General features: G+C 39.1%; 1 protein-coding gene across 1 annotated transcript in view; it reads left to right on the top strand.

The window, feature by feature from the left end:
- LOC121328888 (GDNF family receptor alpha-4-like) overlaps positions 1 to 17,862 on the top strand; it is an 82,614-nt gene that overhangs the window by 21,277 nt on the left and 43,475 nt on the right. Inside the window, exon 3 of the mRNA XM_041274062.1 lies at positions 17,346 to 17,624. Coding sequence (XP_041129996.1) covers positions 17,346 to 17,624 — 279 coding nt within the window. The remainder of the gene's footprint in view (positions 1 to 17,345; positions 17,625 to 17,862) is intronic.

Raw genomic sequence — 17,862 nt, 5'->3', positions numbered from 1 at the left:
ATCCCCACAGCATGATGCTGCCACCACCATGCTTCACTGTGGGGATGGTGTTCTCGGGGTGATGAGAGGTGTTGGGTTGGCGCCAGACATAGCATTTTCCTTGATGGCCAAAAAGCTCAATTTTAGTTTCATCTGACCAGAGTACCTTCTTCCATATGTTTGGGGAGTCTCCCACATGCCTTTTGGCGAACACCAAATGTGTTTGCTTATTTTTTTCTTTAAGCAATGGCTTTTTTCTGGCCACTCTTCTGTAAAGCCCAGCTCTGTGGAGTGTACGGCTTAAAGTGGTCCTATGGACAGATACTCCAATCTCTGCTGTGGAGCTTTGCAGCTCCTTTAGGGTTATCTTTGGTCTTTTTGTTGCGTCTTTGAATAATGCCCTCCTTGCCTGGTCAGTGAGTTTTGGTGGCGGCCCTCTCTTGCCAGGTTTGTTGTGGTGCCATATTCTTTCCATTTTTTAATAATGGCTTTAATGGTGCTCCGTGGGATGTTCAAAGTTTCAGATATTTTTTTATAACCCAACCCTGATCTGTACTTCTCCACAACTTTCTCCCTAACCTGTTTGGAGAGCTCCTTGGTCTTCATGGTGCCGCTTGCTTGGTGGTTCCCCTTGCTTAGTGGTGTTGCAGACTCTGGGGCCTTTCAGATCAGGTGTATATATACTGAGATCATGTGACAGATCATGTGACACTTAGATTGCACACAGGTGGACTTTATTTAACTAATTATGTGACTTCTGAAGGTAATTGTTTACACCAGATCTTATTTAGAGGCTTAATAGCAAAGGGCGTGAATACATATGCACGCACCACTTTTCCGTTATTTATCTTTTAGAATTTTTTGAAACAAGTTATTTTTTTCATTTCACTTCACCAATTTGGACTATTTTGTGTATGTCCATTACATGAAATCCAAATCCAAATCCATTTTAATTCCAGGTTGTAAGGCAACAAAATAGGAAAAATGCCCGGGGGGGGGGGGCAATACTTTCGCAAGCCACTGTATTTAATAAATACCTGTGTACTTACACAGAATTACAATGTTATTATGCAGAGTTACAATGTACTTAATGTGCACATCTTTTTGCACGATATAAGCAAATACACAATTGTATCATGAAAGGGTTGGGATTAGGGTTAGGGTTGGGATTAGGGTTCAGGTCGGGGTTGGGGTTAGATATTGCTTGAGTTTGCCCATATTAATTATTATACCCAGGACAGAGAGTACAGATCAATCTTTCCTTCTATAACAGCATAAACACAGCAAAGAAACAGATACATGCTGCAAATTTTGATACAGTCATCAACTTGCATTCTTTTTTTGTTAATCAACTTTCTGTAACAAAACAAAATCATTCAGCAACTTTCTTCCTATTGGTTTTTATGGTGTCTTACATATTCTCAGCTGGAAACAGAGCAGTTGGCACTACTCTTGAGACAACATTATACAACCTAAAATAACTGCAGCAACCAAATTTATAAATGTAAAACTCCCCAGGGGTCTGTCCTTAGCACAGTGTGTCACACGATGCTACACTGCCAATACCTGGGTACCAGCATTAGCTGAAAACTGGAACATTCATTTTCTGGTTACACGCTGATACTAAAGCAAACTGTTAATTTCACTGAGGACAATAGTCAGTTGGCTACACCGTAATTTGACAGTGGAGAGTTTTCATTGTCATCTACAGACCTAGGAGCTCATCTGGTAAAAGCACAGCCTTTCGAAGTGCAGGGTGTCATGCAATCAGCAAGTTGCCAATCTTGGCTGGTAACCCCCAGATAATGCTACATTGGTAATGATAATGCCCATAGCCACAGCAATAGAAAAACTACCAAAAGACACCGTGGCCATGGAGAGAGGACATCAAAGAGCAACCAGACCAACCCCAGACTTAGCTATGAAGATGGGACTGAGGGGCTGAGGGGCTCAGAGACTCAGGGGCTGAGGGACAGAGGGGCCGAGGGACTGAGGGGCTGAGGTGCTGAGGGGCTGATGGACTAAGAGACTGAGGTGCTGAGGGACTGAGGGGACTGAGTGGACTGAGGGGCTCAGGGGCTGAGGGACTGAGGGGCTGAGGGGCTCAGGGGATCAGGGGCTGAGGGACTGAATTTATTGTACTTAGCACAAAGAAGAACCAGGGGTTTTGACCGAAGTCTTTAATATTATAAGCGGAGTTGACAAAGTTAACAATGTAGCCAGTACCAGAGTTCACAGCTGGAATTTAAGTGGAGACAGAATTAGACTGGAGAGGAGGAGACACTTCTTTACATAAAGAGCAGTAAGGGTATGGAATGGGCTACCTAGTCATGTGTTATCTAGCTACTAGAAACCTGACGATCAATGATGAGCGAAAGGTCCCCTCTTTTTTGTATATTTTCTTCTGTTCTTATGTAAATCTGTGTAATTGTAGTCAAAAACTGAAAAGCTGAATAGACTCCATACATGACCCCACTAAACTGTATAAAATGTATAAAAACTCACTGCAGTTGAGATTATAATTAAATGTCACACAACAGATAGGAATGCCTTATTAAAATGCAAATAATTGGCTTTTGCTTGCTATTCTATGCATCTAACCCATCTGTGACAATGGAGTTGTCAGGCTGCTCAACTCCATTCCCATAGTGTCTTGTATTTCCTTCACTCTTCCCAGCTGTGATTCATAGGTATTAATTTTAATATTCACACAAGTCAATCTACTACTGCTTGTTCAAACTGTTTGATTAAATATTTTATTGTCGCAGCCACATTAGGGAGTTAATCATTTATTCTTTTCAAGTGTATGTAAGCAATGACGGTTTATATAGCTTGCTAAGTATTTAAAGGCGCAGTGTCTATAGTTGATAAAAAGAACATAAGAAAGCTTTTAAACAAGACGAGGCCATTTGGCCCATCTTGCTCGTTTGGTTGTTAGTAGCTTATTGATCCCAGAATCTCATCAGTTAGCTTCTTGAAGGATCCCAGGGTGTCAGCTTCAACAACATTACTGGGGAGTTGGTTCCAGACTCCCACAATTCTCTATATAAAAAAGTGCCTCCTATTTTCTGTTAGAATTCCCCTTTGTCTAACCTCCATTTGTGACCCCTGGTCCTTGTTTCTTTTTTCAGTTCGAAAAAGTCCCTTGGTTCGATATTGTCAATACCTTTTAGAATTTTGAATGCTTGAATCAGGTCTCCATGTAGTCATTCTTCTTTGTTCAAGACTGAATAGATTCAACTCTTTTAGCCTGTCTGCATATGACATGCCTCTTCTTTGCACTCTTTCTACAGCAGTAATATCCTTTTTGTAGCAAGATGACCAGAACTGACCGCAATATTCTAGATGAGGTCTTACTAATGCACTGTACAGTTGCATCCACAACGCTAACATAAGTCATAAGTGCGGAATTAAGTTATTTTAAGACTAGAGCACATGATTTGAAAGTATGACCCTATGGTTACATTATAAGCCTTCATTGAAACTACAGATGGTATTGCCAATTGAAGTTCATACTGTACTATATGGCTATAATCCAACTGAAACAAGGCTGCACCAGCACTGCCTGCTGGACACTTAATACATTACAACTAATGAAAGAATCTCTGGGTAGATGGCAGAATGAAGTAAGTATTTTTGTTATTTACCATGTTCATAAAAAAAAAAAAAAACAACATCAACAGTGTTTGCAAAAACATGTCAAATAACTCACATAATTTGCCACAGTAACAATGTGCTTTAAAATTCAATTAAACAAAACCGTGCACATGCTTTTTTTCCCCACATGGTGCTTTTGTTATACAGAGCTCAAATCTGTAGATCTGCTATTTTTCCAACATGGACTTCTAAAGGGGTAAGCTTTTAAATCTTTGTGGCACACTGTACTTTGATGCTCCCACGGTGGATTCTGACTCCAGTGCATCTGGAGACCCCCCTGCATCTGTATCTACAGAATAAACTATCCCTTCACTGACGTTTACAGAGTGAGGCTGCCTGAGGGCTTCAAGGAAAGCGGCTGGGCCAAGGACTTGATTACAGCTTAATGGTTTTTACCCAGTGTAGAAAGAGGATTAAAGAGGTATTTAGAGGTTTAATCCTGGCCCTTTCACACACGTGGAAATTTTCTGAAGCATTCCCAGGGGAATAGCAGGGAAGTTAATCTGGATGCGTACTGCGGACCAGGAGCATTGATAGCTGGGGCTATTCCTGTGAATTGCTGAAAGTCAAAAAACCATCTGCTGGCCTCATTTAATGGACGTGTTCCTTTTCTTCAGGGTTCGAGTTCTCAGAGCAGATGATTACAGGTTTCATTCTCACTATCGCATTCATTATAAGATGTTTTTGTAAAGTTCAGGACAACTGTGGCAAAATGATCAATACACGATATATTAAACTCGCAATTTAATATACACATTGGTGAGAGAGGTTTTTCAAAATGAGTGACATTCCTTTTGTCACATTTGATCTTTTCGGAGGCAAGAAAGTAGACAAGTGGTTAGAATTACCAAAGAACAAAAACCTCTGTTGAAACAAAAAAAGCAAGAGACACGAAGATCTAACAAGTCAACAACTTAATAAAATCGAGAAAAACAAAAATGAAGCAAACACACACCAAAAAAACTGTTTGGGCAACTGGTGTTTTTATTCACTGAATTAAAGAAAAAGAAATGCACAAGAACTGTTTCTCTTAAAAATGTAAACGGTCTTTTAATAGAATTGTACGCTTAAGTGCAAAATTCAGCTGGCCAAGAGTCCTCAGTCTCTAGTTTTGTTGGCCTCCGTGCTGATCTCAATCTCTATGTAAACAGCACTGACATAAAACGCAGTGTTGGCTTTTAGTGACCAAGCATTTAAAAATGCCAATAATTTATTTTTGTTGATAATTAAAAGATATAGAAAAGGAGGCAAAGATACCACAGTTCACCATCCATGCATTACTACCGCTAACGTGGAGAAGCTACGAAACTCCGTTGATCTTTCCAGCCACACACCCTCTAGTCTGGTGCAAAAAATCTAAGGACAGCATCTGTTTTAAACCTGACAGCTTTGTTGTCTCTACAGATAAAAATGGACTAGAGTTTGTATCCTTAAACTACAACGAAGAAGTGCAAAATGAAAAAACTTTTAATGAAACAAAGAAAACAAGCCACGTGGATGCATGTATGCCATGCCCAGTAAGCCCCTGTGCCTTGTTTTGAGTTTTAAAAAACACATCACTAAAATCCCCCCTGATGCTGGCAGTTTTTTCATCATTCTTGCCAAATTCCCTTATGCTACTTAAATTCTGAAGCTATCTGTTATACTCTAAAAACAATGGGAGTAAATCACTTCGCTTCAATGATGACTTACGTGTCCCTACAATAAATAAGTGGAAACATTGAAATCTCCAGTTTACAACAAATAGAACCTTGTCTGAGGGACTATTTTTCAAAATGGAAGGATATATAATAAAAGTATTCTTTATTGTTATAAGTGGGTGTAGCAGGGCAGGAGCCCTGCATATGAAGAGTGGGTTTTGTGTGTAAATATTGTAAATAAGTGTGTAAATTGTTGTAATTAATTTAATGAAGTGCCTGATGCTCCTAGGATAGCCTGCCTGCTGTGTGTGATTGCCAGCTGTGAATAATCAGCAGGTAGGTGTGTTCCAGCACGGCATCGGGTATAAAGAGGTCCTGTTTGTTCACCTCGGGGCTGCTGCAAGGCCTGCCGTTTTCACGGCACCTTTTGAGTTATATTTTGGGGTATTGTGTTTTATTTTGCACTTTTTGTACAGTTTGCTGTATTAGTCCTCTGTGCATTACCATTGCTGGTAATGTCACATGACCACCTTTATTTTACTTTAGTTTTCTGTTTTTGTTAATAAATCCTGCGCGCCTCTGCCAGCGTTTCAATACCACCTCTGTCTCTCTGTATGCTTGAACAGCAGCTACCCACACGCGTGACCTGAGGAAGACCCTGTCACAGTGGGATATCACTCTCCAGGACTTGTACGTTGTGTTGCATTAACATGCCTCCAACCCAACTAGAGTTGTATGTTAATGCAACACAACGAATGCCCTTTTGTGTGTTATCCCTTAACATATACTTAGGTTGAGTATGGTCTACCATAGGTCTTTCTTTGCATTAGTACTGAGACATACTTGTACTTGTCCTGTGAGCACAAAGTGAAAAAACTAAACTAAAGAAATACAGACTTATTCAATTGTGACGATACTCTTAGTTTTAAAGTCTGTGATGGGGGGTGAACAGCACAACATGTCACTAACCTACTTACTGTACATTCTCCCTTGAAACTCACAAACATCTCCCTTGAAACTCACAAACATCTCCCTTGGTCATGCTTTTTCCAAAAGATTAGTCATGCTTTCACTAAGTCCATGTCCTTACCTTGCATTACCACTGGCACAAACACACATCTGCAGATTGTCACAATGAATATGGAAATGAACTCTGTGCTGGCCTGAAGAAAACAAATATTCCAATATTTGACGCTAGAACGGTAAAAGTATTTCTCCTTTGATTGTTAATTTCCACTCTCTGATTCGTATTATCTTGTCACAAAAGATTTCATTTTGTGAAGCAGTTAAGTTGGAGCCATGCTGGATGGTAAATAGTATTCCAGTTTTCCTAGGATTGCGCCACAGAGATGTATGTGTTTATGAAAAGGCTGTTTCCTAGAGGCTGGATCACTGAAATATAAACCGCTAATTTGCAGGGATAGCTTGTCAGCTATCCTGAGATCTCATAGGAAAATGCATTATTGTACATTTAGTACAAACAATATATATATACTATACAGTATGTACCCTCTGGGAAATACATTAAAGTACTTTATCAATGTCTACATTTGTTTGGTGAGAATGAGATGAGGAAGCCACTTGAATGTCGTCCTCCCCAGAAAGAAGGTTCAGGAGCTAAGGAGCAAGGCCCCCAGTGGATCACCAAGTAAAAGCAATCCTGCATAGAATGAAGCATGGTTTGAATCCCCTCTAGGGTTCAGTAGTCTGGCATCATTCATTATGAAAGCTGAAGGAACACAAAGCCACTTTTTCAGGAACTGTGGTTTGAAACCTGGTACTAGGAGATCACCGGTAGACTTAGTTTGAGGCAACTTTGCTGTACCAAACCCCTGATGTGCTCCCGAAACCAAGTTCCAAGCACACAGTGACTTCGTGTTCCCTCAGCTTTAGATTCGTTACAATAAGAGTTTGGAACACCGTTGTCAATCACATGGAAAATTAAACCATGTCAACTGGAAGTGCTGTGAGGTTGCTCAGAGGAACAAGGCTCTCTGGCTGATTAGCGAGATTTGACAGACGCTTTGAGGCCAAGCATGACCTTGACTGTACTGAGGCGCTTATTGCCATCACCTGAGACTCAAGCACTGCTGGACTTGACCACAGACAGGCAGAGTACCCAAGTTCACACACAGTTGGGCTGAGGTTCTTTCAAGAAAGGGACTCCAACCACCAAGACAAACTGCATCGGGTTAATGTAGCACACTAGATTTGTGTAGCACAAGCAATAGGCTGTATAATGAGGCTAAACAGAAATGTCCTAATTAGGTTCTGACAACACTGAATGAGGCATTTTGGAATTTGCATGTCAGGCTGTGAATAAGCAGGGGAATTGCAGGGTGATGCATCTGTTGTTGTAAAAGCTGTCTAATTGTCAGTGAGTCAGCTCTCCACTGTGCTCTAATTGCTCCTGTATCAGAATTGTTTACTAAACAGGCTTCCCTTTGTTTTTTCAAAAATGTAGCTAATCCAGCCTTGTTGAAATTCAAATGGCATTGTAAAAACCAACAACTTTGCCCTTAGAAAACTCCCTGAAGTGTTGCAGTACAATAACCACGTGCACAGATCCATTTTAAACAGTCTCCCCTAAGTATTGTCAAAGTTATTGCTTTTCAGTCTCAAATTGGCTCACTAATGCATTTCAAAGACAATCACTTTCAAGGGCCCTCCTCCGCAGAAGTACACCAATCCCTATAATGCACACATTTATCAGTAAGTGAAGTGGTACTGAAAGTGGGCCACAAAGGTCTGTTAAAGAACCAGAGCATCTAAAGCACTCATTTACCATTTCGATTTGTTTTGCAAGTTTGGCACGTTTGTCTTTGCAAGAGGTGCTTTATCGATTCGTTATTGCTTTGATGAGAAACGACACAAATGATAAATATAGCTCAAGCAGGACCTGGATTTCAGGTTGTTTCTAAAATGTCTTTCAATTCTTTACAATAAACTATAGGAACCCTGAGACTACCAACAATTCCACCACATTCTGATCTCAGGGGCTGGTCCTGGTACTGGATCAAAATGAAAAAAGACAGCATACAAATAAAGATAATGAATAGCAACCATGTGGCACTGAGGGATACTGGAAGCCAGCATATTGCATCTCATACTAACAAAGATCGGTGCCTATCAAAAATGACATCTGCTAATGTATCCCTGTCTAGTCGTGCTAAAGAACTGAAGGCATCTGATTGATATTTTAGGGTGTACAAAACCATCCTCCATTTAGTGTTCCATTCAAAGTACTTTCCGATGCCTGCCCTAGTTTCATTTTACACAGTCACAACACAGTCAGGAAACTCATGCAATAGATTATGTATTAAAACAGACTAGACAACATTACGACACTATACGTATTTTACACTACATTCTTCGGTATTTGCCTCGCCTTTCAAGGTACCCCTGCCCATAAATTATTTTGCAGATAAGTGGAGGAAGCCATGAGCAGAGGAGCAGGATAGCTGTCCTCCTCTGCTAGACGAAGCCAAAAAGCAGGTGGAGGCTGGTGAGGAGGGGAACTCTGGCACCCAGCAGGTGTGCAATGGATTGAAGTAAGATATAAATCCTTTCCTTGCCAATCATTGGACATACTCTTTATTGAAGGATAAATAAGATGCTAGCTATTCAACTGAATGATTTGATCTGCTATTGGAAGCACCTAAAATATGTTTGCTGTTTTCGTGATTTGAGCTGAAGTTAAACTGAGTGCCCTTCCAGAACTACCATTTTGCTTAATTTCACAGCCATTGAAACAGGATTTAGAATCCCACCTAAAATCTGATGTGCATCAAAGGGAGTTATACGTTTCAGTTGGTCTTCATTCCTGCTGCTCTTAGGGAATGAATCTGCACAGTGGTGGTAGAATGAAAGGATGTCACCTGAGTCAAAGTGAAAATAAAGTCTGGTAAGAACCTCCTACAACAGTGATCTAAACTGTCTAGATTTAGATCTGCCATCGCTTGAGCAGAATACAGAATATATATCATCTGGAACAGTCTCCTCAGCTGCGGATTAGGAAGTGGGCTGGTTTTATTTCAGTCGCTTTGAGACTGACCAGTCAGGAACCAGGAGTGAGGAAAGAGCAATATTTTTTTAATAGGATGATACAATGCCTATATCATTTTAAACCTAGCAGTGCAAAATGTAATGTGTATAAACACACTAAGATTGATCTTAAATATATGCTGTTTTATGTACTGTTTGTACAATATACAATAATCTGCAATTCAATGAATTGTGAAATCTTAAAGTGTATACAATAATACAATATGCAGAATAAATGCTAATGATGCTTAGTTTAACTATGTCACACAGGTATATAAGTCATATACAGAAAGGGCATGCACATGTATACATTAGCGAAATTTGACTTATAAAAAGAAATCACTATTCACTCTAATTAATCATGCTGTAAGGTTTCAGAAAAGAGGTTCACAGCAAATGTACAGCTGCCCAAGAATTTTGAAAGATTGAGGCACTGACAAACAAACTGAGTCGCTTTTTTTATCTATTTATTTATCTATTTATTTTTACTGTGTGCCAGCAGGGTTTGGTTAACTGAGTTCTTGCTCTCTGCTTCTCAGTCATGTCTTTATTAAATGTCATCGCTGTGTATTTGGATAAAATTGGATTGCATTTCAGTTTGTGGATTTCTATTAATAGAATGGCTGCTCTTTTGGGAATTCCCTAACGATATTGTGCACAGCAATGGGGTGAAAATCCCTCACATAGAGTTTATTTTTGTGACTTGTATTTTGCGTTACCTAATTTACTGGAAATTGGATAAAATTGGATTGCATTTCAGTTTGTGGATTTCTATTAATAGAATGGCTGCTCTTTTGGGAATTCCCTAACGATATTGTGCACAGCAATGGGGTGAAAATCCCTCACATAGAGTTTATTTTTGTGACTTGTATTTTGCGTTACCTAGTTTACTTCATAAATGTCCCAGGAAAGAGTTCATGTTGAGCCTTAATTTTCATAATAATGCTGGTCAGGCTGAATTGCTTAATTGATTGCCTATTGAGCCTGTCCCCCTGTGCTACAGTTAGTTTTGTGTTGGACTGGCTATCTGTGTGGTTCCCTGCTCTGCTACAGAGAGCTGTTCTGTTAGAAGCCTGTAGGCAGCTTGTGTTCTTCATGGTTAAAAGTATTTTGTTTTAATTTCATAAAAGTGTGCAGGCCTGAACTTGAACCCCTCCCTCTGGCTCTTGCTTCAGTGTTTCACTGGATAGTTTAGTGGCATTGTTTGACCAATAAGTTTAATTACAGTACATCATCTTTTCTGAGTATTAATCATTGGTTCTACCCCTTGTTCTTTCCCTCAAGGAGTGATATTAACATATGGAAACATTAGCACTACTCCGTCATGTTGTGCTGAATGCATTTTTATTCTTTGTTGGAGCTAACCTGAAAATGTGTCAAATTTCTAGTAGAACTGAAGACACACACAAAAAAAAACCTGAACCATAGAATTGATACCAAAGTTACACCATTGCTCATCAACATTCATAAATTACAACAAGATGCAAAGATACAGGCCAGGGCCAGGTATAGGCCTGCTGACACATACCCATTACTTACAACTGTACTGAGCTCCCAAAAACAGGGGGGGTCATCGGCGCTATACAAAATACATACCGTTATTAACTCTTAAAGAAGTAACAGCAAAGTACAAAAAGGTTTGTTACAATAAGTTACCAAGCTTTGTAAATAGCGCATGCCCCCTACTGTACACTCCAGCGCAAAAACACACATTTAATTTGTGAGAAAAAGCTAGCTGGTCTGTGCTTTATATTTATAGGATATGAGAAACTAGACGAGTCTAGTCAACAAAAAAGAAAGGGTTTTTAATTTTTAACTTTGAAAAATGAATAAACAAACAAACTCTTTTTTTGTGAATATAAATGTGACATATCTTTCAGGTTTGCTTTTCATTTTATGCCCTGCTGCATTTCTTTATTTTCTTTTTTTAACTATCAGTGTCTTTTTTTATTGTTGCCTGACATTCTATTTAAATTCAGGCACATTTGTTACTTAGCTGCTTATGTAAAGAGAATAAATATCACAGACTGTTTTATTCAATGAGGCTGAACTTCGCAGACTGGTTGTTGGCGTGGTAGGTTTCTAGAGCTGTCAGCACACACCATAGTTTATCAGGGGTGAGACAATGCATCGCATAAACCTGCTACACTGGCTCCTAATTTCATCGATCCACGTTTGCAGTGCTGTGCAGTGCTGTTTCTTAAATAATTTGCTAATAGCTACAAAAAGTTGTTTCTGGGATGTAAAATTACTTTGTACGAGAGTCCCCATAACAAAACCCAACGACACCTTTTTTTAGAGGCCAGAGCTGACTGGGCATGGAGACTGTTGATGGGACTCGCAGATGGAAGGTCATGTTTAACACCCTTGCACTGTGTGCCCTTCATGATGGCCCTTATAAAACTTTAATATCCCACAGTAAAAGCAAAGAACAGTGAAGCATAAAATAGTTAAGCCTGGTAGACTGCAAATTAAAATCTTAGACAAACATTTCAACAAAAAGCAACAATAGCTTTGTGACCATGTACAGTAATCTATATAATTGTGTATTTGAATTATGCTAAACAAATTAAAACTACAGCAACACAAAGTGCCACTTTTCAGACGGTTTTTGATACATTATTTAGTAATTGTTTATTTTATTCCTGCTTTGGTAAATAGTCATTTTCATGCATGTAGCCATAATACTAATGAAACATACAGTAACTGTTTGAATAATGTTTGATGCAACAGTACAAGAGAAGTTTCTAAATCATGTCTCTCAAAATTAGTTTGTTGCAGCTCTTCTATTTTAATTAATTGCATTACAAGTATATACAATTGGATATCTTCCTCATAATACAAAGCGGTCAATCCTAACAGCAGAGAGAATGCCATTAATACGGTATCAAATAAAATAATGAGAAAGTAAAGGGCAGAGGTCAAAGCTGTGGGGGATGTATGTGTGATGAAAGATGAGCGTTTAGACACATTAATAGGAAAGTAACCGAGGCCTCGTACACACACACTGCGGTTAGCGCACCAATCTACGAATGGCACTCGCTGTGGTTGTTTGTTGTCCACATACACTCTTTCATTACTGAAGTGAGCGCACTCCCTGTTTAAACTAACAGCTGAACTTGGACCACCATTACACGACATTCGTTAGGTTTGTGTGGCGGCAGCAGGGAGGCTGTGTTTTTGTTTATGTTTTTGGAAGAAAGTACAGTAAGTAATCGATCGACAGCTTGCCATAATATATTCAAATACATTCAAATATTGATTCAGATTGCACTTTTTGCAGCTCTCATTGTGAAACAATCCCTCACTTGTTTCTCAGTTGTACATTTGCTAATGTATTTTGGAGAAGAATTATTATTGGTTTCTTCATTCTTGCAGTATCCTCATTTATTTCTCAATAAAATATATAATCAGTTATTTGAGGTCTCTAGTCATGACTGTTTGCTTGTCTTCCTAATAAATTTCATTATTTAGTTTGGAAAACATTACATACATAAATGCAAATGGATGAAAACCAAACCAAACTTCTCTCAATTCTTTGAAGATGTGTAAAGACAAGAGAGCAATCAGAACATTGGATGCATTCAGTGGTACTGACTCTAGAATCTATTCTTTTCTTTGAATTATCGGTTTAAATAACCTTCCAATAATGAAATACCCTGTTTTATTATTTATATTTATTTATTTATTTTTACTTTTTGTTAATTCATTGATACTGAAATATATATGCCTCGTTGTTGTTCATTGTGCAATTTTTGTTTTGTATATTATTGTATCTTACTGTGTTAAAAAAAAAAAAAAATCTTTCTGCAAATAATAATAAAAAAAAAAGCTATACTTTTCTGCAAAACCAGCGGAGAAGCCATTTGCTTTTTTTCTGCACTGCTAAATACAGTGTTTTAATTATATTTGCTGCCATCCAGTTTAGGCTGGACCCCTTCTTCAGACCAAACATTTATTCATTTTTTGGTCTCTTCTTTGGACCAAGTGAGTCCGCGGTCGGTAGCCATGTTTATCATGCAGAAATGTCTGATAAGCAATGACATCATTGCTTGAGCAGAAATCCACAAGCACCTACTGCAGTTGTTTTAGTGTAGTGTTAATACACACACACACACAGTTGCTGTGCATTAACAAACCAAACTGAATTAACAAGAAACCAAGCTACTTGTTCCATACATAGTGCGGTTGTAGCTGCAAGCAAACTGTGTGTGTACTTAAACCATATTAAAGAGCAAAAGGTGAACTCGCAATCACATCTAGGCTGTGTGTGTACAAGGCCTAAGAGGACTGATAAAGTTTTTTTTTTTTTTTTACCACACAAGAGAGCACATCAAAAGCCTTTGTTCTAAATGAATCTGTACTGGAATCATTACTGCACTCTGCTTAGCAGAGATCATACTGATTTCAAATGAAAAGAAAGAGAGCATGGTGTTATTGGCCTCATTGTATTGTCTGCACTAAATAATTCATCTCCCTCTCTGCTTTATAACTTTAACAAATAATTGCTTTGATTCTCTTTTGTTTGTTTTTTTTATCATGCAATTTGATAAGTTTATCTCTGAACTTGTAAATTAGGTGATTTCTAAAAAGATTGTTTTGGACTCAGGGTAACAGTTTTCGATTAGGCAGGGAGGGAAGTCTAACCTCCCAGCACTGCCATATCCAGCACACACTTTTACCAGAATAATAGATACCATATTACTTCAATTTGGCGCAGTGTTGTTTATTTTAAATTGATCAAAATTGGTATGGCACTTAAAAGAGGGCAGCTGTTATACAAGGACAACCTTTATTAATACTACGATTTTCAAACACTGCAATATTTTATTATATGATTTATGACATTTTAGAAGTATCACGGTTGCTTGCTTTCTGTAATACGGTAGCATACCTGTATGTAGCAGTGTGTGTGCCTAACCTACTTTGACTACAGTACATTTATCGGTGACAGTTACCGAGAGCCTATTAGGTGGGAGTTGGGAGGTCAGGGGAGTACTGTAGCAGCGAATCAGGAGAGTGTATTGGTTGTTAAGGGGCAAGACAATGCTGGTGTGGCAGTGCAGTTCAAGAGTGTGACGTAGATGTTTTTCTGCACCAAAAATTACCTCAGAATATCAGCTTGATTTCTGTAAAAACTACAATATATCCTACTTGGTTATTTTTTTTTTTCTCACTGTAACTTGCATTTTTGTAATTTCTCTGCAAGAGAAACCGAAACTAAATCTTCTCATAGATAGTAAGCACATTGTTTTTATTTGTACGGGATTGAGTACGGGAATTACAATTGAACTAAAAACAAAACAACAAAACCACCTGTAAGAACTTCAGAAGGACTGCTGCTATGTATGTAGTTTATCTTGGATTTTCTTTCAGAACTGTACTACCATGAAATAAAATGTGCTTACTGTGTGTGTGTGTTAGATTGAGGCACATGTCTTTTTGGAGGCGTTACATGTACATAGTCAGGGTTGCTTGTTTATTTGTTTATTGTATGTCTTTTTTCAGTAGGGGGAGAAAAAAATACCTTAATGTTTCTTTACTGATAGCGCCGTTTATTCGAGGGCGGCCTCTTTAGCTGATATATGACTGCATGCGAGGGTGCCTTTAATTCGAGGGCGGCACCAAATTGAAGTAATACGATAAATAAATAAATACATAAAAATAATAGTTTTATTAATTCATCTTTTATTTTTAATCCAACAAACTATATTTATAATGAAACAAAACTATACTTTACAAGGACAGGCCTCATCTAACCCATCAATACAGTATGCGGTTTCAAGCCATTTACAAAGATGGCGCTGAAACGCATGGCAATTCCTTTCTTTCATCTGTGATAAAATTGATGCCAAAATAGGTACTAAGTGAGTGAGTCTCACTGCAAAGGAGTAAGACTTGGCATGTCTGCATTTATACACTGAGACAGAAAATAAAATAAAACTATATATATATATATATATATATATATATATATAGCTCTATATATATATATATATATACAGCTCTGAAAAAAATTAAGAGACCACTGCAAAATTATCAGTTTCTCTGGTTTTACTATTTATAGGTATGTGTTTGGGTAAAATGAACATTTTTGTTTTATTCTATAAACTACTGACAACATTTCTCCCAAATTCCAAATAAAAATATTGTCATTTAGAGCATTTATTTGCAGAAAATGACAACTGGTCAAAATAACAAAAAAGATGCAGTGTTGTCAGACCTCGAATAATGCAAAGAAAATAAGTTCATATTCATTTTTAAACAACACAATTCTAATGTTTTAACTTAGGAAGAGTTCAGAAATCAGTATTTGGTGGAATAACCCTGATTTTCAAGCACAGCTTTCATGCGTCTTGGCATGCTCTCCACCAGTCTTTCACATTGATGTTGGGTGACTTTATGCCATTCCTGGCACAAAAATTCAAGCAGGTCGGCTTTGTTTGATGGCTTGTGACCATCCATCTTCCTCTTGATCACATTCCAGAGGTATTCAATGGGGTTCAGGTCTGGAGATTGGGCTGGCCATGACAGGGTTTTGATCCGGTGGTCCTCCATCCACACCTTGATTGACCTGGCTGTGTGGCATGGAGCATTGTCCTGCTGGAAAAACCAATCCTCAGAGTTGGGGGACAGTGTCAGAGCAGAAGGAAGCAAGTATTCTTCCAGGACAACCTTGTACTTGGCTTGATTCATGCGTCCTTCACAAAGACAAATCTGCCCAATTCCAGCCTTGCTGAAGCACCCTCAGATCATCACCGATCCTCCACCACATTTCACAGTGGGTGCGAGACATTGTGGCTTGTAGGCCTCTCCAGGTCTCTGTCTAACCATTAGACGACCAGGTGTTGGGCAAAGCTGAAAATTGAACTCATCAGAGAAGATGACCTTACTTCAGTCCTCTAAGGTCCAATCCTTATGGTCTTTTGCAAACCTCAGCCTGGCTCTTCTTTGCTTCTCATTGATGAAGGGCTTTTTTCTAACTTTGTACGACTTCAGCCCTGCCCCTAGGAGCCTGTTTCGAACCGTCCTCGCCATGCACTTCACCCCAGCTGCCATTTGCCATTCTTTTTGTAGGTCACTTGATGTCATCCTACGGTTGCTGAGTGACATTCGAATGAATTGGCGGTCATCCTGGTCAGTGGAGAGTCGTTTTCGCCCTCTGCCGGTCTGTAGCTTTGTTGTCCCCAATGTGTGCTGCTTGACCTTGTTCTTATGAACCACCTTCTTTGAAATTTTAAGGATTTCACTGTATTCCTCTGCCAGTAAAGTCAGATTTGAACCCTTCTTTTACTCACTCAAAACTTTCCTTTTCAACTCTTTGGGCATGGTCAATAGTTATTTTTTGATTCCAATTACTTTTGAGGTACTACTAGCCCTGTTTTGCCATCCAGCTGGTCCTATTGCAAGAGGATAGTGATGACCACAGGAGTGGTTTTTATACTTTTCCTCGTTAAATAAGATTTGGTTCAGGTGATCCCTTAATCAGTACCTCATTCAGTAGAATGAGGTGTGCCTGTGTTGGAATTCAACAGACACTGGAATGGAATGGCTGCCATACATGTAGAGATGCTGATTTAAGAAAAATGTGCAGTGGTCTCTTAATTTTTTCCAGAGCTGTGTGTGTGTATATATATATATATATATATATATATATATATATATATATATATATATATATATATATATATATAGAAGACCTGCTCTGACCAACTACCAAATATTGGGTCACTGCTAAAATTTCACACAGGGTAAATGTAAATGTTAGTGTGTGACTGACCCCAACAGCTAAGATTAGGTGATGCAATGAAAGTAGTTTTCTGGGGAACAAGTAAGATCCTGAAGATTCACAAACAAGAGGAAGCCATTTGGCCCATCTATGCTCATCTGGTTCCGAGCAGCTGGTTGATCTCAGAACTTTGTCAAGTCTTAAAAGTATCCAAGTGTTTCTGCTTCAACAACATGACTAGGTAGCCCATAGTGCATCCTCTCTTTCCTTGACATTTTTCAATGGTCTTTCCACAGACGGCCTCCAGGTGGTGCTGTGCTCTGGTCGGGACTGCCTTCGTGCGGGGGAGTGGTGCTCCAGCGACCCCGCCTGCAGCCCTCGGCTCCGGACCTTGCGGCAGTGTGTGGCTGGGAACGGAAGCATGAAGCTGGGCCCTGGGGCCCGCAACCAGTGCGAGAATGCGGTGACAGCCCTTCACTCCAGCCCCCTGCATGGCTGCAAGTGTAAGAGAGGCATGAAGAGAGAGAAGAGCTGCCTCAGCATCTACTGGAGCCTCCACCAGTCCTTCCTACACGGTGAGTGAGCTTGGCTAAGAAACCAGCCCCCCGAGCCACTCAACTCAGCATGATTCCACCACTTTCGAGGTGCAGTACCTAAAAGGTTTAAAATCCCATTACCTGAAGTTTACCTGCAATATTTTTTTTCTTTTCCCATTTAGTTTTCATTTTATGAATCACAGTTACAGATTTGCCAGGTAATCCAATAAATCTGATCCAGATTTGATCCTGTGCACAGTTCTAAACAAAAAATTAA

The sequence above is a fragment of the Polyodon spathula genome, chromosome 1 (genome assembly GCF_017654505.1).
Source record: "Polyodon spathula isolate WHYD16114869_AA chromosome 1, ASM1765450v1, whole genome shotgun sequence".
NCBI classification, from domain to species: domain Eukaryota; kingdom Metazoa; phylum Chordata; class Actinopteri; order Acipenseriformes; family Polyodontidae; genus Polyodon; species Polyodon spathula.
The sequence above is the reverse complement of the archived record's forward strand: the minus strand, read 5'-3'. Positions and strand labels throughout refer to the sequence as shown.